This window comes from Amia ocellicauda, chromosome 6 (genome assembly GCF_036373705.1).
Source record: "Amia ocellicauda isolate fAmiCal2 chromosome 6, fAmiCal2.hap1, whole genome shotgun sequence".
Lineage (NCBI taxonomy): Eukaryota > Metazoa > Chordata > Actinopteri > Amiiformes > Amiidae > Amia > Amia ocellicauda.
Window position 1 is genome coordinate 37,990,330 of NC_089855.1, and position 27,413 is coordinate 38,017,742.

A 27,413-nucleotide genomic window follows, 5' to 3' on the forward strand; every position below is an offset into this window, starting at 1 on the left:
ATTATATTTTTTGAGTGTCTTTCGTGTGACTTTTTGCATGACTTTCCCAACATTTCTTAAAGCAGGGGTGTCAAAGTAATTTAGCCTTGGTGGCCATTTATGACAGCACCTTAGTGCCCAGGGCCATCAAGAAAAAACAATCACACCTGTATTAGCCCTTTATATGTATATATGTGTGTATATATGTATGTATGTATGTATGTATGTATGTATGTATGTATTAGGGATGTTAATGGTTTACCTTAAACAATATCAAATTAATAACCGTACATTACATTACTGTTTGGGGGACATATAGATAAATAAATAAGAGGATATAGAAACTTGGAGTGTCTTCTGAATTATATGACTGTCATTGTTTGTTGTTTGTTATAACTGATGTTTTTTCATAGTGTCACTGTCTTTAATACTAATATAATTTACAAAATGAAAAGACAAATACTTTTCATATAGTTGTGTGCCTGATTAGTAGTATTGCTAAATGTGATTGCTTTATTTAATTGTTTATTAAGTATATGTCCAAAGTTCTAAAGCACATACGGAAACCTACGTCCTGTATCCTTGATTTACCAAGCTGACAGCTTACTGAAATTTTAAACATGAGTTACTGTAACACCTTTATACATTTAAGCTATCAAGTTACAAATGTAAAATTTCATGAACGATAAAATTGTTCGATAAAGATAATATGTTTGAAAACATAGCGACCAGTACTTTTTGTTAAGTTTCAGATTACCATAAAAGTGTTAGTCAGACTTCAAACAATCATTAAAATCATGGATATTTGAGTTAACATGGCATCCAAAGTAATACAAAAAAAAAATGCTGTAAGATTCGCCAATTGCTGAGAAAAGCATTTGACACGAAACAATGTTTTAGTTTTTTCATCTTGTGGTGAAAAAGCCATATGAGAAACATAGGAAGTAAATGCATTTTACTAAAGCTACACTACTACTAACAAATATAAATTACTTTTAATAAGCCTCTACTTGCAGATGGGGATAAGTAATATATGTCATTATAAGTAATATAATGATTGAATGATTGTAAGAAACACAATTCTATTATAATCATAAAAAAGATGCCTTCTTGCATCTGTTCAAAGGACAAAAATGTCCTAAAGCCTTACATCTGTCTTATCAATTAGGTTTGTTTATAGTCAGACTCTTGTTTATTAAAGAAGGAGTTATAAGAATGTTATAATTCCCATTCAAATCAGGGACTTGATTGTGTTTTGTTTTATTAGGAGACCTGCCGAGTCCACAGAATGTCACAATGAAGGCTGTGAACACTCAGTACATCTTGAAATGGGACTGGGACCATCAGGGGATGAACCAGACTGTCACATTCACTGCAGAATATTTATCGTAAGAAACATTTGCTGTTCTTTTCCCCTCAGCTACCTAATCTCAAGGAAATGGGGGAGGAAAGTGCTTCTTTTAACCATTTTCTTAATTTATAACTATAGAATGAGAATAATTTAAACATGACATCCCAACAGAGAAATGTTACAAAGTAAATTAAAACGTAATGAAAATAACAAAAATGGCAGCAGTTTAATCAGTGAATTACTACTTATGTAATTACATATTACACCCCAGATACTAAAATACATGTTTAAGTTGTTGTAAATCTCTTTTAAAATATATGTTTTTATCCAGACGGGATAAAGAGGGGTAGCTTCTCTAGTAGCAGAAGGAAGAGAGTTCAAGATACTATAAGCATGATCATCAAGAGATTCAATATATGTTAAAATATGATAATGGAAGGCAGACCTGGAAGGCAAAAACCAACACAGCGACTAGCCTACTAGTAATATACACTACCGGTCAAACGTTTTAGAACACCTCAATTTTTCCAGTTTTTATATAACTTTACACAGTTTAATGTCTCACTGTACTCTGAAATTAAAGCACAGAGCAAATAAGCAATTGGAGATAAAAAAAGAAATCATGGAATCGTTTTGTTAAACAAAATTTAACCCATTAAGCTTGCAAACCCCTCTGGTACTAAATCTATTTGCTTCTCTTTAATCCTGTGTGTACTCTTCACTGTCATTGCTAAGTGTTTGGTATCCCATGAAAGCTGAGACTCTCGGCTTTCTAACAATGTGAAGCATTCAGTTTGTATTTGTGCAGAGCTGTGTCCTTTTTGTAGCTACTTGTTGAAGTACAGGTACAGAAGCATCTGTCACACTAAACACACTGACAAATAAAATGGGGAGTTTGAATGATCAAATAATTAGGTTTGCATTTTTTTAAAGTTGACTACAGGTTAATTATGCAGACCAACATAAAAAAAGGTACCATTAATACACTAATAATAGGGCCTGACAGATATATTGGAGCACCAATATTATCGGACAATATTGGCCTTTTACAGAAATATTGGTATCGGCACATTTCACAGAGGTTTTTACAAAAGAAAAAAAGGATAACATGCCACAGGTCCAGTCCAACCCTAAGAGAGATCAGGATAAATGAGGAGGAGGTACTAAAGGGACTAACAGAATTAAAAACAATCAAATCACCTGGGCCAGATGGTATATTTCCAACACTACTTAAAGAAATGAGGGAAATTATTTATAGGTCGCTAACTCAAATATTCCAAAAGACACTTGGAACAGAGGATGTGCCAACTGACTGGAAGACAGCAAATGTCATACCAATCCACAAGAAAGGGGACAAAACTGAGCCAGGAAATTACAGACCAAATCAGTCTCACCTGCATTACTTGTAAAATGTTGGAAAAAATGATTAGACAGAAAATAGAGGAGCATCTTAATGAAAACCATATTCTTGGAGATAATCAACATGGGTTTAGACGAGGCAGAACATGTCTTACTAATTTATTGGAGTTTTTTTTAACATGCAATGGCAGCTGTAAAATTGTAGATCATGTGAAAGCATATGATATGAGATACTTAGTGTAGAACCCGTCTCGGAAATAACTGGAAAAGTCGTCGAGATAAAGCAAATAGAACTTTAATCAAACCGGCTTGGATGCACCACGTCAGGAAATTCCTTTAGTGAGAACTTAATGTTTACAAACATGAGTACAACTTTATAGGAAAATGACGTAGAATCTTGTTGCCGTTCATCCAATCAGAAACTTCGAAAGATGCAAGCTCTGCAAAGTTTGTAGGACACTCTTCCGGAGGGAGGGAGTCATCATGGAAGCAGATGTCTTCCTGTTGTGGCATACAAACTTCACGATCTCACAGTTTCTCTTTAACAATGGACAATGAGGTAATCAAACATTATGTAACATCTTTAGCGTTAAAGGAAGAACAGGAAATCTACAAATGGAAACTAAGCAAAATGGCAGATATCTGTGGGCTATACATCCATGGGTTCTCTTATCATAGATAAACAGAAGTGGAAACAGAGAGAATAATTTCAATAGGATGTATCTTGAACAACCACCTTGTTGGTTTTGCTAGGCTAGATACAGCTAATTTGCTCAGTCTGTATACAAGCCATTTCTAATGCTAACATCAATATAAAACATGATATAGTTAATATAAAACACTTTCTTCATCATTCCAATACAGAACCTTCACTTTGTGAAGCTTTTGACAAGGTTCCACACCACAAACTGATCCTCAAATTGGAAGCTGTAGGTATTCAGGGTAATGTAAGTAGATGTATTATGAACTGGTTGATGTATAGGAAACAGAGGGTGTCAATTAGAGGAGTTGCTTCTAACTGGAGTGAGGTTGTTAGTGGAGTTCCACAGGGATCAGTACTAGGGCCTTTGCTTTTTTCTAATCTATATGAATTATCTGGACTCTGGGATAGTTAACAAACTTGTCAAATTTGCAGATGATACTAAAATAGGTGGCTCAGCAGATACAATCTCGGCAGCACAGGTTATTCAGAGCGACTTAGATAATATTCAGTTGTGGGCCGACACCTGGCAGATGAAATTCAATGTGGACGGTATTACATGCAGGTAACAAAAACATCCACTATAATTACACTATGGGAGGAATAGAATTAGATGACGTAATGCATGATAAAGACCTAGGAGTCTAGGTGGACTCCTCACTTTCTCCATCCAAACAATATGGCGAGCAATAAAAAAGGCAAACAGAATGTTAGGGTATATTTTCAAAAGTGTAGAATTTAAAACAAGGGAAATAATGTTAAGACCTCATCTGGAATACTGTCTACAGTTCTGGGCTCCACACTTCATAAGAACATAAGAAAGTTTATTAAGTGTGGAGCCCAGAACTTCAAGAAAGATATCACTGCTCTAGAGGCAGTTCAGAGGAGAGCAACCAGACTTATTCCAGATTTGAAGGGAATGTCCTACTCGGAGACACTGAGAGAACTGAACCTTTTCACCTTGGAACAGAGGAGACTATGTGGGGACTTGATCCAAGTCTTCAAAATCATGAAAGGCATCGACCACATCAAACCAGAGGAGCTTCTCCAGACCAGCAGGGACATACGCACCCAGGGACACAAATGGAAATTGGGCTTCAAGGCATTCAAAATGGAAAACAGGAGACACTTCTTCACACAGAGAGTCATCACAATTTGGAACAAACTCCCCAGCGATGTGGTTGAAGCTGACAATTTGGGAACATTTAAAAATAGACTGGATAGGATCCTTGGATCACTCAGTTATTAATGGACACCAAATGAGCATGATGGGTTGAATGGCCTCCTCTTGTTTGCAAACTTTCTTATGTTCTTATGAGAGTGTGTGGTGGAAGAAAGTTTTGGAGCCAGGAGTTCTAACCAGAATTTATTACATGCATGGGAGGAACTGCGCAACACAGAACTCAGAAGATTTTAGACTAGCATGACACTGATCCCCAAAAGTTTTAAGATAGAACAAAGTTTTATACCCCTTCTGGGACATACCCTCAAAGGGCTTTAACATATTATAATCAGTGTCTGAATGGTCATTTCTAGTAACTATAGCAGTGATTTAATTGGCATTCTAAACTAAGCCTGCCATTATCAATATTATAATCATTACTCATGAATAATAATCATTCACCTCTAAATTGCCAGTTGCATTGGAAGGTAATTTGCAGTTAATATGTTGCAAGAAAGGAATCTGAGCTACTGATAACCAAGATAGGAGTAACAGCACACAAAGCACAAAGGCATGATAGGATTTCTGTATTTTTCCCCCACAAGTGATACATCGGTCCTAAGTGCCTGAAATATCTGAGAGTGACGACAATTTGCTCCTACTTTTACTCTTAGGAGTAGAAGCTATTCATAAAGATTATTTACATTAAAAGTACACCTAACTTGACCAATATTTAGGAGACCTCACAAGTGCGCAAATTTCCCCAAAACAATGATTATCCCTATATAATCAATACTAGCCTAATCAAGGGTTTTACATTAGACTGATTTTATACCCGACTATTTTTAACACAAATAAAAGTGAAAAAATAAGCCAAAAAATTATCCACAAAGCATATTCATAATAAACTGTATGCATGGTGACACATGTTATATTTACTTTAATTTGTCTGAAAAAAGTTTAAAAAATTGTAAAGTGTCTGAAATAGTGAATCGGTGTAAAACCCTTCATGAATATACCCATGTTTCCACCTGTGGACAATTTCGTATGTATAACAGAAGGATACATTTTAAGATATTTTATGTATACTTTATGATTGTGATTATGAATGTGAAAATATTCTAGCATTTTAATACCTTTTAGCAGCTTAACGTCCTTGTAATCAAGGAACGAGGGGGAAACTTAGTTTTTTAATTTGACATAAAAAAATATTTCAAATCCTACATTGTGTTTTGGCTAGGATTCACATTGCAATTGCAGTAAATAAGTTACACTTTTGAGGGAATTTTTAAACACATACATACAAGTACAATAAAAATGGAGCTCCCTTTTGGGAGAAAATGTAGGGAAGCTGTGCTTCCTGCACTAGAAGTATAACCTGCCACTGTTGGATTGGTAGTATTGAGTACTGAGGAGGACTTGTGAACCTGAGAGAACTTGACAAGTGTAAAATACTAATATAAGCTAGACCAGCACTTAATACTATCTTATTATTTGTTCTAATTTATAGAACATGCATATTTTTATATTTTTCCTTTATTCTCCCTTATTTTAATTTATTTAACTTATTTTTGCAATGTTTGATTTGTGGTTATTTATGATGAAGAGTAATGTTATCTCTGCAAAGAAAACTTAGTTTATTATTCAAATGTAAAAATCCTACATATTTGTCTCAATTTCTCTGAGAGGCAAATTTGAGGCATCCATGAAAGCATCTGTTTTACATGCTACCAAAAAAAGTCAATATCGGCAGATATATCAGTTGTCGGGACATTTTGCTCCCCAATTATCGGTTTTGGTACCGGACACAAAAAACAGTATCGGTCGGGCTTATGAATTTACGATACTCGGGTATTGTTTTGTACTAAGCTATATCTAAAATACAAAGTTGATTATTTTCATTGATGGACTGATTCATTTTACCAAAACCTTAAATAACCTTTACCTCTCTTAAATAAAAATGGATGATTTATTTATTTATTTGTCTCTTAATCTAGATTTAGATCTACTTCATTTCAATGGATTAATTGATAGTTTATAATTTTCCAGAAGGCTTCACCTTGCTTGTGTTTTTCCTCTGAAGTAAGCTCTTAACACCACATGCTCAACCTTCTTACTGTCAGCAGAGTATCAGTCAGCTACATTAACCAGCTCCCTGTTGATGTGAAAGAACAAAAAACTGAGCATAAATTCCGGTTATGAAGGAGTTATGAGAGTTGTTTTTCTTGTGTTTTGATATAATGCTTTCACAATTGTAGCCAAGCAGATATATGCAACATTTGCTTGGATTGTTAAAATAGTGATACATTTACATTGGGTAATCTCCACAAGGTCTCTTTCTCAGATCAAAACATTAGACAGTAAAATATGTTTTCAAGATGGCTTCCCAAATGGCTGTATTTTACACTTTTCTACTTAATATATATATTGCTTTCATTAAACGACTACTGACTTTAGTCCTCACTGCTTATCCAGCTCTCCATGGTTGCTAGTATATGTACTTATATGTATGTAACATCACAAATGTTATATAATAACCCTCATGAATTTTAGAAATCTGCACCTGTACAGTATGTGCCTTGGAGCCAAATGATTTATGCCCTTTATACTATTGTCCTTTCCTGTTTTGCAGTGCCTATTTAATAAAAAGCAAAGGAAAAAAGAATTGGACGTCGGTTTGCCATATGATCACAGACACCCAATGTGATTTTTCTACCAGTCTTCAACAATATTATTATGGATTGTTCATTATCCGCTTAAGAGCCAATAGCTTTGAGGAGCATTCCCCCTGGATTAAGAGAGAGTTCTGCCCTGACAAAGATGGTGAGAAATACTTTGTGCTTAAAACTTTGTCCCTGTTTCTGTGCCAGTATAGAATAGATGTTTCTGTCTCTCCAGCATTTGATTCAGATGACCCAATATAAATAAATGAGACAAGCAGAGTGCATGACACATTTAATTTGAGATTTAAATCCCTGTTTCTTCCATATCTAATCCAGGGATATTTATAATACAATTCAATACAGTTGTAAAATGTATTATATTTTGAATTGCTCTGTCTTATGTAAATTGAATTTGTAATGTTTGATGCCTTTACTTAACTGTATTTTTGCACTCTGTTTTGCACTTATGTTGTAAGTCGCAATAAGTCGAAATAAAAAATAAATAAATAATAACAATAATAATAATAATTAATCCCCAGTCATTTTGCACCCATGGCAATTGTTCCCTGCAACAATTAATCTCTGCGACAATCCCTGCTACAATTTGTCCCTTCTTTAATTTGTCCCCTTGACGAATCACCCCCCGCAATAAATTCATCCACCACTACAATTTGCCTCATCATACGTTCTCCAGATCAGCATTTTTAACCGTTAGCGCATGAACTTACTGTTGATCCATGGAACATGTACATATATTGTATTATTTATTTATATATTTTTTGGAGATTCAGCCTACTAAACATAGAGGTGCCATCTTTAGGTGATGTGAAACATGACTTTGACTTTGCATATTGAAACAATAAAAACATGTTTTTTCTACACCATCTTGTGTTATGTGTATTGTGTTACTCCTAGCTATGTTCTGATCATCATTTAACTCAAGCGATTTCCTTTCAACTAATACCATTCATATGCATGTGATGCAAATATTTAAGGGCTTTTATTATTATTATTAGGTTTGTTTGAGTAAATATGATGTATTTTATACCTTATGCCTTGCATTTCACATTTGATGTTTCATGCCTTCTCCATTTCAGTTTAAATTATTTATTTTAGACAAATGCATGTGAGGTATTTAATGTGCTACCAATGATCATATTATGATTATTAATAATAGGTTTGGTTTTTAATACTACCTGCAATATTGCATTACATTCAGTATTAATGAGTATTAACATTTTATTTTATTTTGCAGCTGACTTGGGTCCACCCTCCAAAGTGGATGTAATATCCACCAATGGAATGCTGGAAGTGAGCATATCTGATCCCATGAGCACACAGAACATTTCCATGAAGACTAAAATTGAAATAGCTTACAAAATAGTCTACTGCGAATATTTGCAGTTACAGGTAGGTTATGTTGATATTGGTGCTTTTCCTATTTTTATTTTACTTATTTACTTTATTTAAATGTTTTCAATCAAATTAGATCAGACGGATTTCAGAGCATACATCACCATCAATGTGAAATTTACAAAACATCAACATATAGAAAACATACTGTCACGGCCACCATCTAGCACTTACACTCTATCCCCACTAGATGTTGCCGTCACCCTTCCTTACCAATCACTTCTCCCAGCTCCCTTCATTCAATCAATCAATCAACATTCCTGAACACCATGTGCACTTGTTCTAATCACCCTCTGCTTCCATTCACCCTGCACCTCCAAACTTGGTTCCTTGCTTCCCTCTGCTCCACATATAAACCCCTCACTCACTCTCAATCTTTGCAAAGTTTTGTCAGTTTACACTACAATTCCAAGCATGCTCCTTGATCCTTGTCTAACCTTTCAATCAATGACCCCTTGCTTTACCTCCCGACCATGACTTTGGACTTTCGTCATTACTCTATTTGCCTGATGGCCCGACCCTTGCTTGTGACCACAACCACGCCTTGCCTTGATTGCCCTGTCCTGCTGGTACCTGACCCACACCTGTTTGACCATCCCTCTACCATGCATCGCAACTGGGTTCCCATGTTCCTGTGCCCCGCGGTATGTTACAGAAAACTTTGCCACCAAATGGACCCAGTGGTGGTGACCACCCTAGCCAACCAGAGGGCCACGCTCGGGGAGCATGAGCGGATGGTCCGGTGGATTGAGGCCGCTCTGGACCAGCTTCTCGAGCACCTACCCGAGCAACAGCCTGCGTCCCTGGTGATGATTCCAGTTCCTGCTGTCGGGGATCGGGGATGGGGAGATCGGGCTCTGCTCACTGTTTTCCGTTGGGGACTGGACCACGACCTGCAAGCCGAACTCATGTGCCGAGACGAGGCACTCTCCCTGGAGCAACTCATCCAGCTGGTGGTCAGGCTGGACAATCTGATGAAGACGAGGGGAGCCCGGTCTACTATTGCTGTGTCTTGTCTGCCTGCCAGCCTCAGCCCTTCACCCAGCTCTGTGTGTTAGACGCAGTCCATGTCGCTGGGCAGAACATGCCTGTCCCCTGATGAGAGACAATGGAGAGTGCAGCAGTGGCTCTGCCTGTATTGTGGACAGTTGGGGTATTTCCAGGTTGCGTGTCCGAGTCATCCTGGCCCCTCTGTCATGCCCCCTTACGACTCTGTGAGTGCAACACTGTGCCTGCTCGTCACTCCGGCTCAGTACCATGTTTATGCTCGGATCCAGCTTGGCGATAAACATGTCTTTGTTTATGTGCTGCTGGACTCCGGTTCTGCAGGGAATTTCATCAACCGAGCGACAGTCATTAAACACCACATCCCTCTCTCACCGTGTGTGCCTCCTCCCCGTGTCCAGGCATTGGTTCCGGTCCGGTGTCCCAAAAGACGAGCCCCATCAACATGTCCATCGGTCTGCTCCATTCTGAACAGCTCCCCTTCCTCGTCATTGACTCACCATAACCCTCTCATCTCCTGGACTGATGGGGACATAATATCCTGGGGGCAGAGCTGTTTTTCCCGGTGCCTGTCTCATCCCTGCTGGGTGACACATATAGAGAGTCCCCTTCTCACCGCTCCAACACAGACCCCCCATGAATACACAGACTTGGTGGCAGTGTTCAGTAAGACCCAGGCTTCCTGTTTGCCACTGCACCGGCCTGGGGACTGCGAACCTGGAGTACATCCAGTCAGCCAAACAAACAAACACCCGCCAGGCGCGCTGTGTGCTCTTCTTCACCCGCTTCCACTTCACACTGACCTACCGCCCAGGATCAAAGAATGTCAAGGCGGACTCCCTCTCGCACTAGTTCGACTCCTCTCCTGCCCCGCAGTCCACGGAATCTATCCTGTCTCCCTCCTGCATTCTGGCTCCCATTCAGTGGAACATCTGGGACCAGATTCAGCGCGGACTCACCTCCTTCTGCCTGTGCAGCGAGCCGGACCTACAGTGAGGGGAAAAAAGTATTTGATCCCCTGCTGATTTTGTACGTCTGCCCACTGACAAAGAAATGATCAGTCTATAATTTTAATGGTAGGTGTATTTTAACAGTGAGAGACAGAATAACAACAACAAAATCCAGAAAAACGCATTTCAAAAAAGTTATAAATTGATTTGCATGTTAATGAGTGAAATAAGTATTTGACCCCTTCGACTTAGTACTTGGTGGCAAAACCTTTGTTGGCAATCACAGAGGTCAGACGTTTCTTGTAGTTGGCCACAAGGTTTGCACACATCTCAGGAGGGATTTTGTCCCACTCCTCTTTGCAGATCCTCTCCAAGTCATTAAGGTTTCGAGGCTGACGTTTGGCAACTCGAACCTTCATCTCCCTCCACAGATTTTCTATGGGATTAAGGCCTGGACACTGGCTAGGCCACTCCAAGACCTTAATGTGCGTCTTCTTGAGCCACTCCTTTGTTGCCTTGGCTGTGTGTTTTGGGTCATTGTCATGCTGGAATACCCATCCACGACCCATTTTCAATGCCCTGACTGAGGGAAGGAGGTTCTCACCCAAGATTTGACGGTACATGGCCCCATCCATCGTCCCTTTGATGTGGTGTAGTTGTCCTGTGCCCTTAGCAGAAAAACACCCCCAAAGCATAATGTTTCCACCTCCATGATTGACGGTGGGGATGGTGTTCTTGGGGTCATTCCTCCTCCTCCAAACACGGCGAGTTGAGTTGATGCCAAAGAGCTCGATATTGGTCTCATCTGACCACAACACTTTCACCCAGTTCTCCTCTGAATCATTCAGATGTTCATTGGCAAACTTCAGACGGGCCTGTCCATGTGCTTTCTTGAGCAGGGGGACCTTGCGGGTGTGTTACCAATTGTTTTCTTGGTGACTATGGTCCCAGCTGCCTTGAGATCATTAACAAGATCCTCCCGTGTAGTTCTGGGCTGATTCCTCACCGTTCTCATGATCATTGAAACTCCATGAGGTGAGATCTTGCATGGAGCCCCAGACTGAGGGAGACTGACAGTTATTTTGTGTTTCTTCCATTTGCGAATTATCGCAGCAACTGTTGTCACCTTCTCATCAAGCTGCTTGGCGATGGTCTTGTAGCCCATTCCAGCCTTGTGTAGGTCTACAATCTTGTCCCTGACATCCTTGGACAGCTCTTTGGTCTTGGCCATGGTGGAGAGTTTGGAATCTGATTGATTGATTGCTGTGGACAGGTGTCTTTTATACAGTATTACGTTACTGTAAGACGTTTCCATGTGCAACAGTACATATTTGCTATTTATTATTGTTATTGTTATTATTGTAATCATCATCAAGATATGTACTAGTAGATATGCATTTTAACTTATTACTCTTACTACAGATTTGTAACTGCAAATTACACTTTTTGCCATGTTATTAACCAGGGCAAGTTACAGCTGAAACAAAATACACACGAACGTTTCACAATTAATAATACAGTAACAGCAGCTACAATATAGCAGGTTATAATTTCAGTCATGGTATTTATGGACTTATGGACGCATTTATTAAACCAGTCCTTAATGTTTTAGAGGGAAACCCAGATCTGCTGTATTGATTTATTCATTCATTTAACTTGTCAATGGGCACACGTTAACTAAATTGTGTTCGCCTTCATACTGATCGTCTCTGTGGGGCTGTTATACAACAGACCTGCACACCATTCAAAAAAATGACAGCCTGAAACACCGTCCAGTTGTTCATAAAATATTAATAAAATTGGCTGCTATCGCTCCAATTATTATCCTTCAGTTTATTTTTAACTAATCACGGCACTGCACCGGGTCCTGTGAAATCTGTGTTCGGCAAGTTTTTAATACACTTGGATATTAACTGTAAGCAGTAATTGTTTATGTATGTGGATTTCACTCCATGGTGCTATAATAAAACTGTAATTTCTTAGTGATCCCACTCAGTACTTGAGATTATCTCTTCCAACATAATGTAGCTGATCTCATCCTGTCTGTCTACTACAAGTCAAGCACACATCTCCGCTGCTGAAAGCAAAGTATTTCCTTAGTGGGCATGACGGACGCTTACGGCCACGTCTGGCAGCAGATAGTTAACCATCCACAAAACCTGGATATGTCCAGATGCTTAAGCCAGTGGAAACAGGGCATAAGCTGGAGGAAGGAAGATCTCGACACATTCTGAACGTGTTATTCAAAGGATAGATTATAGTCACAGATGACACCCAGGTTTCATACCATCTCCTTACGGTAGAAATTAAAGTTATAATTTCTCAGTTTAGTCAGTGTATGATGAACAGTCTCCTAAAATTAGGACTTCTGTCTTATCAGAATTAAGCATTAGAAAACTACTTGTCTTAGATATATATTCTCTAATGCCTCAGACATAGCTTTGTGAAAAATTGCAGGGCTTTTGTGAAATCCCTGTGGAAGTCAATTCCATTTATATTGTTCATCTCCAACAGTGAGTGCAAATTTGTCTTGCGAATCTGGGTGCACAGGTAAGCTCCAAAACCCAGTACTAATGTCTAATACAGTGAAAACAACACGATTAGACTGTAAACCATTCAGTATAGTGTTAGGGGTAGCTTCAATAGAATGAAGGCATGGTGTAACTTTATTAAGATGTGTATAATCATTGGTGAGACACCAGGAATCATCGGGTTTATGCACAGGGAGATAGGGGAATTAATAGTTGAAGATGTTGGTCGGACTATATCACTTTCTTGAAGCTGGTGAATTATGCCTTTAACTGCTGTTAAGGCCTCAGGATTAATTCCATATTGTTTATGAGCTTGCCTATGTTTATGTTTATGTTTATGTTTATGTGGGGCCTGTAACCTGTATGGGTGGAATGCAAAGCAAGCACACAATCTTGTTTTTGAGTGGCCCAAACTTTGGGAAATTGGTAACAATCAATACATTGTGGAGTATCTGGCCATTGATGGGTGAGAGGTGTCACATAACAGACATAAAAGCACTGCCTGTAAATGTGTATAATGCCTATGGATTGGTATGAGCATTAATCCATTGTATCTGATTATTGTTTGTGTTTACTATTGCCCCAGCCTCACAGTGTATATCTATTCCTAGAATAGTGCCCTCAATTTCCATTGCCAGAGCCCAGGGCATTATTTATTGCTGCCTTAAACTCATTGTATTTATGTACATGAGAAGTACTTAGAAGTTTTGGCTCCCTATGCCTCACTCAGTGTATGATAGTTTACATCTCTGTGGAGCTTGGCTTTTGACCCTGCTCCTGTGTCCATATCTGGATGGTGTGTAGGAATCTATTGCTCCTGGCCCCTAATTGATCTGTTTGTTTACTGTGTTCCCAGTAGAGCCTGGTCTGACAGCCCTGCTCCTGATGCTATTGATTGACGTTGTGCAGGTGCCTGTTGGTCCTTGCTCCCCCTTATGTGATTGTTTTCTTTACATTAGAACGTGACCTTTGACCCACTCATGGCTTATATTGTGGTGATGTGCAGGCCTCTGTTTGCCTGACCCCTTTTTCAGTTTATTTGCATTCAGTAGACCCTGGCCCTGTGCTTCAGTTTCACTGTTGGTGTGCAGGTCCCTGCCCCCTTTTTGTCTCTTATGCCCCGTTTCCACTAGCCACGTTTAGCTGCACCTCAGCGTGGCCGTGCCGTGGGGTTTCCACTAGGGCTCAGCTGCACCTCCGCCTGTGCATGAACTAGTTTCAGGAGGCAGAGTTTCGTATATCGCATTGGCTGAGTCCCAAACTGGTCTGCGGCACGTACTGTGACGTCCTGACGCAGTCTGAAGCAGCGCGTCTGCATTCTGAAATTGTAACTACAGTAATGGCGGCCGCTCTCGATGCGAGAGATGCGGTAGAAACTTTTCACAAGAAGGAATATGTGTGTTTACCTTGGGAAAACGATTCATCTGGAACAGTTGTTAATGCACGGTGGAAAAGTGACACACAGGATTAATTGCTTGGCACAGAAAGACATTTAAGAGTGTTTGAAAAGATTGCGAAAATCCTGCTGGAGAAAGGACTGCATCGGACTGCAATACAATGTGCTCTGACGAAATACATTGCTTTTTTTGTTTTAACTACCCGCAAACATGAAATATTCGTCCTGGATTTAAATTAAATGTCCCGATGTCTTGTAAATTATCTCAAAATTATTTAAATGTCACGGTTTTTAGCTTCCCCCTGTTTACACTATCTTAAAACTATTAAAATGTTTAAAACAGAGGCTTATTTTTATGAGTTCAATCGCATGAAGAATCGTATATTTAAATTATATTTTTAATCCCCCGTTATCGCTTTAACTATATGTTAATGGTAATCCAAATATAGAACATTTACTGACTGCAGAAATACAAACCATACAACCTTACAAAGCTTAGCGATTTAATACAACTGATCCATTCATTACGGTGTCAAAGGTGTTTTTTTAAAGGAATCCCATTCACATTAAAAGCTGATGCCCCGCGATGTTATTGATGTGACACTTTTATTTCGCGACATTGATAAAGCTGCAGGTATACAGAGAAAACATGCTAACACTGAATTTGTGAAAACTGTTACAGTATGTTAAGGATCCCAGAGTGTTGTAGCCGTATTTATATACACATGTATGAGTTTTGCTTAAGAAACTGGCTGTGACTGTCATACTGTATATTTCATGATATATAGACATGTAGTGACTACACGGGACAGATTTAAACCCAGCACACGGTATTTAAAAATGCAATGCAGTTAATTCTCCCACAGATAAATAATAAGGGCAAATATGTAGGATACTTAAATTAATCTATATTGTCAATGTTAATTGGATCGTGATTTAGGGAGAAGTAACACAGTTATTTACGATGCGCTGGTAAACAAAATAAACTAGGAGAAATTTTAAGTGATGTAATTTGTTTTATATATTGTTTCAATGTGTCCTGGTTTCTACTTTTGGGAATGTCCTACTTGGAGAGACTGAGGGAACTGAACCTTTTCACCCTGGAACTTAGGAGACTATGTGGGGACTCGATCCAGGTCTTCAAAATCATGAAGGACATCGACCACATCAAACCAGAGGAGCTTTTCCAGATCAGCAGGGACACACGCACCCGGGGACACGAATGGAAATTGGGCTTCAAGGCATTCAAAACGGAAAACAGGAGACACTTCTTCACACAGAGAGTCGTCACAATCTGGAACAAACTCCCCAGCAATGTGGTAGATGCTGAAAGTTTGGGAACATTTCAAAATAGGATAGGATCCTTGGATCACTCCATTATTAATGGACACAAAACGAGCACGATGGGTCGAATGGCCTCCTCCCGTTTGTAAACTTTCTTATGTTCTTATGTTCTAGACAAATGTGTTCACTGAGTTCCCATGCTAACAATATTGTCCCACCCTGCTTTGGGTAGTATCCTCTTTCTCAAAATAACATGCTTTTGTAAAGTCTTAGCTTAAAATAAATATTAAGAATGCAATATCAGATCAGTATCTTATTTATGTTTATTTTTCTTGTGATTGGGAAGCATAGAATTTAGAAATTATTGTAAAAGATTGCAGGTTAAAATGCTGTTTATGTATGAAATTAATAATAATGTAAAAAAAATTCTTAATTAAGCCAATTGGTTCCTGTCTCAGTCTGTTTTTATTGCATGTAATGTAGTGTTCTCCTATTAGTTTTAAATATTTTCAATCATATGTTTTTCTTCAGTGGTTTGAGTATTTGCCAAGTTTTAGATATAAATGATCTTGTCCATCTTTTCTTAAATGGAATTTGTTTTTTTTTTTTCCTTTCAGAAATCTGAAAATTGCAAGGCGATTGAGTCAGAAAATAATGTGATAACTTTAAGCAAGCTTAAACCCTGGACAGTGTATTGTGTCAGAGTCCAGGCCCTCAGTGCATACTATGAGAAGAAAAGCCCGTTTACTCCAGTTCTGTGTCGCCAGACTACAGATGACGGTACAGATTCTGTTATCTTGACCTACTTGCCTTTATTTTGTAAACATGTTGAAACATTACTTTCAATCAAAAATTAAAAATTGTGTCCAGTCTCTTTAGAACTGACCTAGCAGTGTGCACTGAAAATTAAATTTACCTTCCACATGAATATGACGAAATCATTCAACCTCTCCACCTTTCATTTTATGGGCACATGTTGTATGTTATTAACCCAGTTCTGCAGTCAGTCAAAAAGGTGCACCAATATTTTTTTTTAGTAATGTCAAGATATTTTCAGTGTTGCAGTCAGAGAAACCAATGAAATAGGAATGATATTCTGTTTTTAGTTTCAAATTATTTTATAAAACACCTGTTTAATATATCAGACTTTAAGTAATTAAGGGGAATCTACAAACTCTCCTAGTTTGAGGCTTTATAGGACCAGGCCTAGAGACACCTAAGTTATACAAATTGTACAAACTACTCTTAGTAAATGACATCAGATAAATCCTAAAAATAATAAAATAGAGACCTTGACTGTTGCCTTGTCTTGTCTTGTCTTTCCAGGTACAACCCCTGTCTGGCTACTTGCACTAACCTTCTTAATGTCTTCAGCACTTTCTGTTTCTGGCATCTTGCTCACCTCCTTCATTTTGTACAAATGCTACAGAATGGTGAAGTACACATTCTTCCCATCATATAAGCCTCCAGCAAACATACAAGAGGTAAGACCCTTTCATATTGGGCAAATTCACTCTTCAATGTATTTGGATACAAAGCATGTAACAACATACTGCTCAGTACTCTAATTCTCAATAAAAAGTAATTTAGTAATATCTTAGCAGTTGTAATGGAATTGCTGTATGTTGTATGCTTTGATTTCCTTTTTACTGCAGTATCCAGCGTTCCCCCTACCATTATACTGGGGTCCCACCCCCTCAAGCTCACGAGCTGCCACCCTTGAACAACACAAGAAAACAAATATGTGCACCCCACTCTTGTTCGCTACGACTAACCGTCTCCCACGCTTTCGTCCGCTATGACTACATCCGCCCAACCCCTGCTAGACGATCGCCAAGAACCCCCCCTCCACTATCAACAATTCGGTACCAGACCGCCCTGCTTAGGCATAACTTTGGGGGGAAACGCTGGTATCAGAGTTTAAATTGCACCTCCCTGAAAAGGGATTAAAAAGTCTTTACCTGTAGACTTAATTATTAGAGACTTGTAAGCTCAGTTAAAAATAGCACTAAAGATTGCAAGTATAACCATTCACTTATTTGTTTGGTTTGGTTGCAAGTAGCTACATGAATCAACATAGTGTCTAGGCAGTTTATTCCATTATTATTATTATTTTTATTTCTTGGCAGACGCCCCTTATCCAGTTTATTCCATGAATCTATAATGCTCTATGTAAAGAAGTCTCTTATCTCCTTTTCTTAATTCATCATTGGTGACCTTGAACTAGTACTTCAGGTTGACTTTGCCACAACCATGGATGATTTTGCATATTTTTGCAGATTTAGGGCCAGATTAAATCAAAATATTGACCCACCCGCTAATAGCAAACTACAAACTTGTTCATCATAGCAGTTACATTTATGATTAGAAGAAAGTGGCATCTTACTAAAAATGAAGCCGCAACTAAGTACAGTTCTGTAGTTTTCTATTAGCAGGTGGATCAAAGTTTTGCTTTAATCCCAGCCATAGTTTTGTCTGTTCAGTACTAAGAAGGTTCAATTCTGTTAATCTGTGTGTGACAATCTATAATTTGACCCACCCGCTAATACCAAACAGTAAACCTGTCCTTGATAGCGGTTATATTTATAAGTTGAAGAAAGAACCACCAAAAAATAATTAAAGCTGTTATACACTTAAATAGTTAGATTATGCTTTAATTTAGATATGTGCAATTCCAAAAAAACGAAATTGTGACTTTAAACCTAATAAATGTCAAATCTTCCATCTTGGATTTTCTTTACCTAGCATCATTAAAATGATGTTTCAAAAAAGTAAAAATATTAATAACCACCACATTTATCATAGTACAAGACCCTTGCCTAATGTTTGGATGTGATAGTTGATGCATTTTTATCGATTTGTGTGAACTACACCACAAAATATCATCAAATGGTGCATGTCCAGTGTTTGGCGAGAAATGGCACCGAAACGCAGCTCCGTGCAGCCGCTCTAAGTGTTCAGATTGGAATGTCGCAGCAAAGAAGACACACTGACCTGTGCATTCCACTACCACAGCCGCCACCATTCACACAGACTGAGCACCGCTGAGCTGCGACTGTGCGCTGTGTGCGCACTGGCACCATACAGCTGTAAGCGTGGACTTCGCAGTGTTGTTAGTATTGCAACACAAATACTGATTTATGCAATACAAGAAAATGTTCCTACAGTATAGTAATTAAATTAGACGAAGTAAAATATAATGTGTAATATTATATTCAGTGCATATTTATTTTCAGTTAAGTAGCGTGAACTGCAACACAAGTTCATTTTTTGAACTGATCAATAAATTAGTTTACTATTGGTTATCATAGTGTCCTGTTAAAACTGCGTATCTATTGCCAGGAGAATTGCAATATGTTTGCAGTGCATTACTGTAACGTGATCAAGTACCAAGAAAAATTATTGCAGGCACAAAGAAAGGCTGTTTTCTACAGAAGCGTATTGCTGCCACATGAAAAAAAAAAATGTAGTCCAAGACCATTTGTAGTTCTTATGGGTAACCTCGTTGTACAGAACTGGATAGGAACTGAAACTATGTGACTCCTGCGAATCGTTCTAAAAATGCTGTTAAATGCAGTTCAAAGTCTGATATATTTCTTTGTGTTGTGTTGTCATTAAACAAAAACCAAATGCTGCCACAAAATATACTAATTAGAAACATGTACCAGACAAAGTGCTATTAGCAAGCGTAGCCGGAGTTCACTGCTCAGGATTCGAATCGCGCACCACAGGAGCCGTAGCCCCTCCAGCACAGTAGAGTGTTAAGCCCACTACACCTAAAAACCTACTTTCACAACATGAATTAACACTGTACTGACTTTTTTGATTAGTGCTTAAGTAATTTCACTAGCTAAACAGGAATTGCAAGTGTTTCAGGCATTTCAGACATTGTCCACTTTCACTTTAACCTTGGTCTAATGCATGAATATATATTACAATGTTTGAATCATGTAAACGGAACTGTGCTCAGTATGATAACTTTCAGAAGGGTTTTAATAGAAAAACATGTCCGCTTTACTTGAAGTAGCATTGTTTGTGATGGCAGAAATAGGTAAACATGGGAAGCTACATGGGTATAAAATGATGCACCTTAAATGCATTTTGTGGAAACTCAAGCCACCAGATGCCTTCTTCACATACTGGAATCCTGAAGGAGTCATGTTACAATATCTCAGACAAGTATCTTAGTAAGTTTATTAAGTTTCTATCCTTTCTATCCAGTTCTGTCATATCGCAAATAGCATTTCCTGTCACTCTTGTCTTCTCTCTCCACAACCGGTAAAAAATCCCCAAATCGCTCTTACAACTGGCATTGGTTTTTGGAGCGGATTGCAGCTTACTGTGCAGCTCTGCTGATACCTCAGCATACCACCCATGCTCTAGGTCAGGGCTTCCCAATGTCTGGTGATGGAGGGCCAATTTCCAGAGGTTGCATGGGATGGGGGTGCCACAGTAGAAAATTAACCACCAATGAAAACTAAATATGTCCCAAATCATACCTTTTTATTTCCTATACATTATGTTAGGGAACATTTATTCAATTGTAATTGTTGTTTTATTTTTCGCCCAAATTACATGTGCATTTTGTAACAGAAAATGTTCAGAATGTGTGAAAATATAGTAAAGGTTCAGAAAAGTGGGGGTTGAAGGTTTGCTTTGGGGGGCCGCACCAAACATCCTTGAGGGCTGCACTTTGGGAACTCCTGCTCTAGGTGATCAGCTAACATCCTGCAGCACACTTTAACAAGACTAGCTGGACTTAACTCCACTACCTGCACAGTCATGCTGTCACAATCTGCAGTTGTCTCCTCTGTAAGTTTCTGAAGGACAGGCTCCACACTCACTTCTACATCTTCGAACAATTTAACATCTCTAACAAAACTCTGGCCGTCTGACCATGCCTTCGGTTTGCGGACAAGTTCCTGATACCTGTCATTCATCTCAAGAACATGCTCCTTTCCTTGACAAAACTCTCAAAAGAGGCTCTGTCACAATTTTACAAATGAACTGCCCTAGAACATAAGAAGAACATACAGTTTACAAATGAGAGGAGGCCATTCGACCCATCGTGCTCATTTGGTGTCCATTAATAACGAAGTGATCCAAGGATCCTATCCAGTCTATTTTCAAATGTTCCCAAACTTTCAGCTTCAACCACATTGCTGGTGAGTTTGTTCCAGATTGTGACTACTCTGTGTGAAGAAGTGTCTGCTGTTTTCCATCTTGAATGCCACCTATTTTAGTATCATCTGCAAATTTGACAAATTTGTTAACTATCCCAGAGTCAAGATCATTAATATAGATAAGGAAAAGCAAAAGTCCTAATACTGATCCCTGTGAAACTCCACTAACCACCTCATTCCTATTAGAAGCAACTCCTTTAATCGACACCCTCTGTTTCCTATACATCAACCAGTTCATAATCCATCTACTTACATTAGCCTGAATGCCTACAGCTTCCAACTTGAGGATCAGTCTTTGGTGTGGAACCTTATCAAAAGCTTTTTGAAAATCTAAGTATATCATATCATATGCTTTCACGTGATCTACAGCTGCAGTTGCATGTTCAGAAAACTCCAATAAATTAGTAAGACATGATCTGTCTCATCTAAACCCATGTTGACTATCTCCAAGAATATGTTTTTCATTGAGATGCTCCTCTATTTTCTGTCTAATCATTTTTTCCAACATTTTACAGGTGATGCAGGTGAGACTGATTGGTCTGTAATTTCCTGGCTCAGTTTTGTCCCCTTTCTTGTGGATTGGTATGACATTTGCTGTCTTCCAGTCAGTTGGCACATCCCCTGTTCTAAGTGTCATTTGGAATAATTGAGTTAGCGGCCTAAAAATATTTTCCCTCATTTCTTTAAGTACTATTGGAAATATATCACCTGGCCCAGGTGATTTGTTTGTTTTTAATTCTGCTAGTCCCTTTAGTACCTCCTCCTCATTTATCCTGATCTCTATTAGGGTTTGACTAGAGTGGTTGTTAACCTGTGGCATGTTATCCGTTTTTCTTTTGTAAAAACCTCCGAAATACTAGTTTAGAACATTTGCCACATCTTGTTCGTTTTACAAGATACTTCTATTTGTGCCCTTTATCTGTTTCACTTCCTCCATTATTGAACTCTTGCTGTTGTAGTATTGAAAAAAGCTCTTTGCATTAGTTTTAGCTCCAAGAGCTATGTTTCTTTCTATTTCCCTCTTTGCTTTCCTGATCCCTTTCTTAAGATCTCTTTGCAGCTCAACATATTCTTTGTATTTTGTTTTGTCTCCATCCCTTTTGTATGCGCTATACAACATTTTCTCTATTATTTTGCATACTTCTATCAAACCATTTTGGCCAATGTTAGTTGGTCCTCAGTTTGCTGGTCCTCAGTTTGCCGAGTTCTGCCAAGTACTGTCTAACATTTAAATCAGCATAAACAGCTTCCACCAATTTCTCTACTGAATTCCAGCAAATCAGAGTGCAGGTTAAAAAAAAACAGCTGCATTGAAAAACGTAACCTTTGAATGGTACCAGTGGCACAAATTCAGATTTATCCTAAACAGAACTGTCTTAAATTGCACTGGTTTTCCACTTTTTTCACAGCCTCTTTCCTGCACTGCCTTGCATACAGTTCTGATCAACCTGACTGTCAACCACTTTCTCCTACTGTTTTGTATACCCTATGTAAGCACAAACTAACTACTTTGTCTCCACCATTTCCTCTCTCAAATAGAAGGGTTACATCAACCTAGTAGGCCAAACCATAAACTAAATGCAATCCACAGAAAAGCTCATGTAAAAGTCTAAGCATAGCCTAATCAGCCTCACTGTGCTATTCAAAGTCTTCAACGATCTCTGGAAGAATATCTGATCTGTACGGAGACAGATGCAGCTCTGTCCCCCACAAGATTTGTAATTGTTGTGATCATTTCACTCACACAAATGTACATTCAAGTCACACACCCCACTTCTGACTATGTCCTGAACCATTTCTCTGACATTATCAAATGTACACTGAGCAGAGCCTAATGCCTGTTCCGAGTCCTAAATACATCCATGTACCATCCATAAAATATACTTGACCTATTTTTGTTGTCCCATCTGTGCAGAGAGTCCATTCATTTTCTGTAAGAAAATCTATTTTCTACATGTGTTTCGGTCTTGTTCTCTAAGAACTTGTCCAACTCTCCCTTCACTTCTTCATACTCGCCCTGCCAGAACAGTACCTCTTCATTTAACCCTGAAACTGTTCTCTATTTTTTCAGTATAATTATCTTCACCTCAGCCTCATACAACCGAACCCCACTCTCTTTCCTCTCTGTGTCTATGCAGTCTCTTTCATCTGCCAGAGCTTTACATTCTGAGGTCAAGTAGTTTACTTTCCTCATCTCTTTTCATATCCCGTCAACTACAGAATCCACATTTTGCAAATTAAGCAAATGGTTCTCTGGGCTTCCTGCACCTGCATCTATAGCCTCGCCATCTCCCAAGTCATGCACGATTCTTGCAAACGGCACTGTGAATCCTGACACCTCTAATTCTGCTCTTCTACTGAACATACTTTAATAGCTCACAGCAACCACCCATATCAGTTATACACCTGCGCTATTGGCTTTGGTTTTTAACAAAACAGATATTAAATAAAAGAAAGACAAATCCACAACTAGGAATCAGTTTATTAGTTTACTGTCTGTCATACATTCATGCATTTTTATCATAATATAGGCAATAATAAAAATGCACACTTCAAATGACTCCCACAGTCATATGCAACAACAACAACAAGCATGCATTGACACTTTAAAAGAGGAAATGAGACATACAACATTAAGATTCCAGTCAAACCTGCAGGTCTGCGAGAATATGTTGAACTGCAAAGAGATCAAGAAAGGGATTAGGAAAGCAAAGAAGGAAAGAAAGAAACAGCTCTTGGAGCTAAAACTAATGCAAAGAGCTTATTTTCAATACTATAACAGCAAGAGGTCAATAAAGGAGGAAGTGAAACAGCTAAAGGACAAAAATTGAATTATCTTGGAAAATGAACAAGATGTGGCAAATGTTCTCAATGAGTATTTCACAGAGGTTTTTACAAAAGAAAAAACAGATGACATGCCACAGGTTGACAATCAGTCCAGTCAAACCCTAAGAGAGATCAGGATAAATGAGGAGGAGGTACTAAAGGGACTAGCAGAATTAAAAACAAACAAATCACCTGGGCCAGATGGTATATTTCCAACAGTACTTTAAATTATTTTTAGGCAGCTAACTCAAATATTTCAAATGACACTTAGAACAGGGGATGTGCCAACTGACTGGAAGACAGCAAATGTCATACCAATCCACAAGAAAGGGGACAAAACTGAGCCAGGAAATTACAGACCAATCAGTCTCACCTGCATCACCTGTAAAATGTTGGAGAAAATGATTAGACAGAAAATAGAGGAGCATCTTAATGAAAACCATATTCTTGGAGATAGTCAACATGGGTTTAGACAAGGCACATCATGTCTTACTAATTTATTGGAGTTTTTTGAACATGCAACTGCAGCTGTAGATCACGTGAAAGCATATGATATGATATATGATAAGACTGATCCTCAAATTGGAAGCTGTAGGCATTCAGGGTATTGTAAGTAGATGGATTATGAACTGGTTGATGTACAGGAAACAGAGGGTGTCGATAAGAGGAGTTGCTTCTAACTGGAGTGAGGTTTTTAGTGGAGTTCCACAGGGATCAGTATTAGGGCCTTTGCTGTTTCTAATCTATATTAATGATCCAGACTCTGGGATAGTTAACAAACTTGTCAAATTTGCAGATGATACTAAAATAGGTGGCTCAGCAGATACAATCTCAGCAGCACAGGCTATTCAAAGGGACTTAAATAATTTTCACCTGGCAGATGAAGTGCAAGGTAAAACATCCACTATAGTTATTAATGGATACCAAACGAGCACAATGGGTCGAATGGCCTCCTCTCATTTGTAAATGTTATGTTCTTGTGTCATCATCGCTTATTACAGAATGGAATGCTGGAATACACGCGTGCTCCTGCTAAGGGGAAATGGCGGTTCGTGTTTGAATTTCTTTTTTCCCCAGAAATATACGGCGTATATTGTGTTTAAAACCTTGTGAATTAGAGGCCAAAAAGTTAGGCTTAAGTCTGTATAAAAATTGAAAGTAGAGGAGTACGGCCAGCTTCCACATGAGTGGCGACAGGCATTTTATGTTCAGACTAGCAGCACATGTGTTCAAGTAAACAAACATTTTTTTCTAACTTCCTGACTTCAGGTACAAAAAGGCTCATAATATATTATTGGTGGGGATGTAACTTATCAAATGACACCTTCATTAGGGGTGTGCTTGAAATTACCATTTGGGCTTGAGCTTTTAGAGAAGGGAAGGGACCGGAAATCTCGGTGCCGCTGTGCCCTGAGAGGCGCTGCTCCCTGTCACTCAATAGGAGAGGCAGGCTTTTCAAGGCTTTAGTTTGGACACACAGTTTTCGTTACTGTATTTGATAGGTTATGTATTACTAATCTATGTAGTATTTGGATCGGATGGTTCTTTTATTTTTTCTTAATAGTAATTTGAAAATGGCACATGTAAATGCTTGAAACCTGTGATAAACACTGTTAGGGAACGTTCAACCTCCCTACTAATATTCATCTTATAACGACATTACATCATGCATCAAGGAGCATTTGTGCTGCTTCTCAGCAAGCAGATTCTTCTACATGTTTTCAAATTAGTTTTCAAATTGTAATGGCACTCAGCAATTGGTATTACTACTGTACAGTATGAATAATAAAGTTTGTGCATGTGGAATATTTTTCATTACTTGAGGTAACAAATGTAGCCAACGGCTACTTACACTTAACTGGAGGACAGTTGAAAGATGATGAAATCACAAGTCAGTGTTAACAAAGTCCCCAAATGATGTCTCCTGATTAAAAGGGGAAACCTTTACCAAGCCAAGTTCAAAAACTGGTGCTGAATGTGTACTAGTGTTATATAAATCCTATAAACTATGTATCACCTTCCTTTGTTCCTCCCCAGTTTCTGTACGAAGTCTCTCCCAGCTCAGACTACCCTAGGCTGCTGACAGTGGAGTCGCAGGTGGAGCTGTGCTGTGAGAAACTCAACGTGATTCCAGAAGAGATCCTGGAAATCTCCCTGCAGATCCAACTTCCCTTGGAAATGGAGATTGTCCCACACAACCAGCAGGACAGTGGTGACTCTGGGTTTTACTGCAGTGAGGAAGGCTCTGGTGGATCTTGTTCCTCATGGCAACAGGAGCTTCAAAATGAATATTTCAGGAAAGGTGAAAATGCCAGCCTCCTGGAGAATTCCAGGCCTTCCCTGTGTGTATCGTTGTGACACATCCACTGTTTGTACATGTGCGTCTCAATGCCCAAAGGAATGTTCTAGCTCCTGAAACAAAAAGATTCTGATAATTATTTTGAATTACATTGACTGTTAGCAGAGATGGCTGCCTGGTGGGGCAGCTCAATAAGTCACCACTCTATGTTCCTAAACCATGTGTAGAATAATACCTATTTGGGTTGGGTGACAATGAGCCACACTGGATTCGTCTACAAACCATGTCTTATAAAGTGTAAAACTTTTCAGATTGGTATTCCTAACCTTAGCTGGTTGTGTCTAGCAGGTGGAGTGGCAATGAAGATGGAGTTTGAATCTCACATGACGTAACTGTAATTTTGACATTTTAAAAGGGAAGTTGAATGGGAATATTTCAGATCCTGAAACAAGAAACAGCTGTCATGTGCAAGATAGTATTCACAATGTGCTAGACAAGTCTGAATGACTGTATACACACTTCTGTGGGCATTGCAAAGGTGTACAGGCTGTTTTCTTTCACTGATTTAATTCTTATAGAATATAGAAAGTCACACAAAGGTCTCCATTCATAACTATTTTCCTTTCTCTTCTGTGTCCCATATCTCCCATTAATCACAACAGTCTGTTTAGCACTATTTGAGATCTTTCTTCTGTTAAATCATATTGTGACCTTTTAGGCACTTTATCATTTGATGAGGCTCTAAACTTTATTATATCTAACAGTTGTCTCTTAGGTATTCTTGTACTTTTTTGCCATTGTGTATACACTCAGTCTCTTAACCAGTAAATCTACAGTTATTACTGTCTATCTTTCTCTGTTTTAAAAGGTACTTTACAGTGATCCAGGTATCACATGGACCACATTTTTCTCTGGTTGATTGTGGTAATGAATCTCAGGTAATGGGGTCCTAATGAAGTGGCTAATTGTAGAATGGTAGACATTTTAAATGCTTTATATTTTAAAACTGGAGACTGCTGGACAATGCAAACACAAAATAAATGTACATAATAGGAAGACAAGCTTTGCATTTTGAACTTTTTCAACAATGCCAAATACTGATGTCAGTTAAAATGTTACTATTTTTCCTTAAATAATCTATATTGTAAGGTTTTAAATGAATAGGTAAGAAACCTTATTTATCTTTTTATGCGAGGTGTACAACCGCTTGTGTATATTACATGGAATTGTAAACCTCTGGAAGTCACCTTGAAGATGCCTTCTTCTTTTAAAACAGTTGCAGAACAAAAATTGAGGTATCTTGGAAAACGAA

The 27,413-nt window shown here is 38.6% G+C and overlaps 1 protein-coding gene across 2 annotated transcripts in view; it reads left to right on the plus strand.

The window, feature by feature from the left end:
* LOC136751452 (interferon alpha/beta receptor 1a) overlaps nucleotides 1-27,162 on the plus strand; it is a 43,303-nt gene extending 16,141 nt beyond the window's left edge. The window contains exons 2-7 of one of the 2 annotated variants that reach the window (XM_066707076.1): nucleotides 1,247-1,367; nucleotides 7,184-7,374; nucleotides 8,470-8,624; nucleotides 16,411-16,573; nucleotides 17,120-17,277; nucleotides 25,840-27,162. In XM_066707076.1, the coding sequence (XP_066563173.1) occupies nucleotides 1,247-1,367; nucleotides 7,184-7,374; nucleotides 8,470-8,624; nucleotides 16,411-16,573; nucleotides 17,120-17,277; nucleotides 25,840-26,160 (1,109 nt within the window). In that variant the 3' untranslated portion in view covers nucleotides 26,161-27,162. Of the gene's footprint in view, nucleotides 1-1,246; nucleotides 1,368-3,116; nucleotides 3,249-7,183; nucleotides 7,375-8,469; nucleotides 8,625-16,410; nucleotides 16,574-17,119; nucleotides 17,278-25,839 lie in introns of those variants that run through there. The other variant, XM_066707077.1, reaches the window with a different exon arrangement.
* The last annotated feature ends 251 nt before the right edge of the window (nucleotides 27,163-27,413 follow it).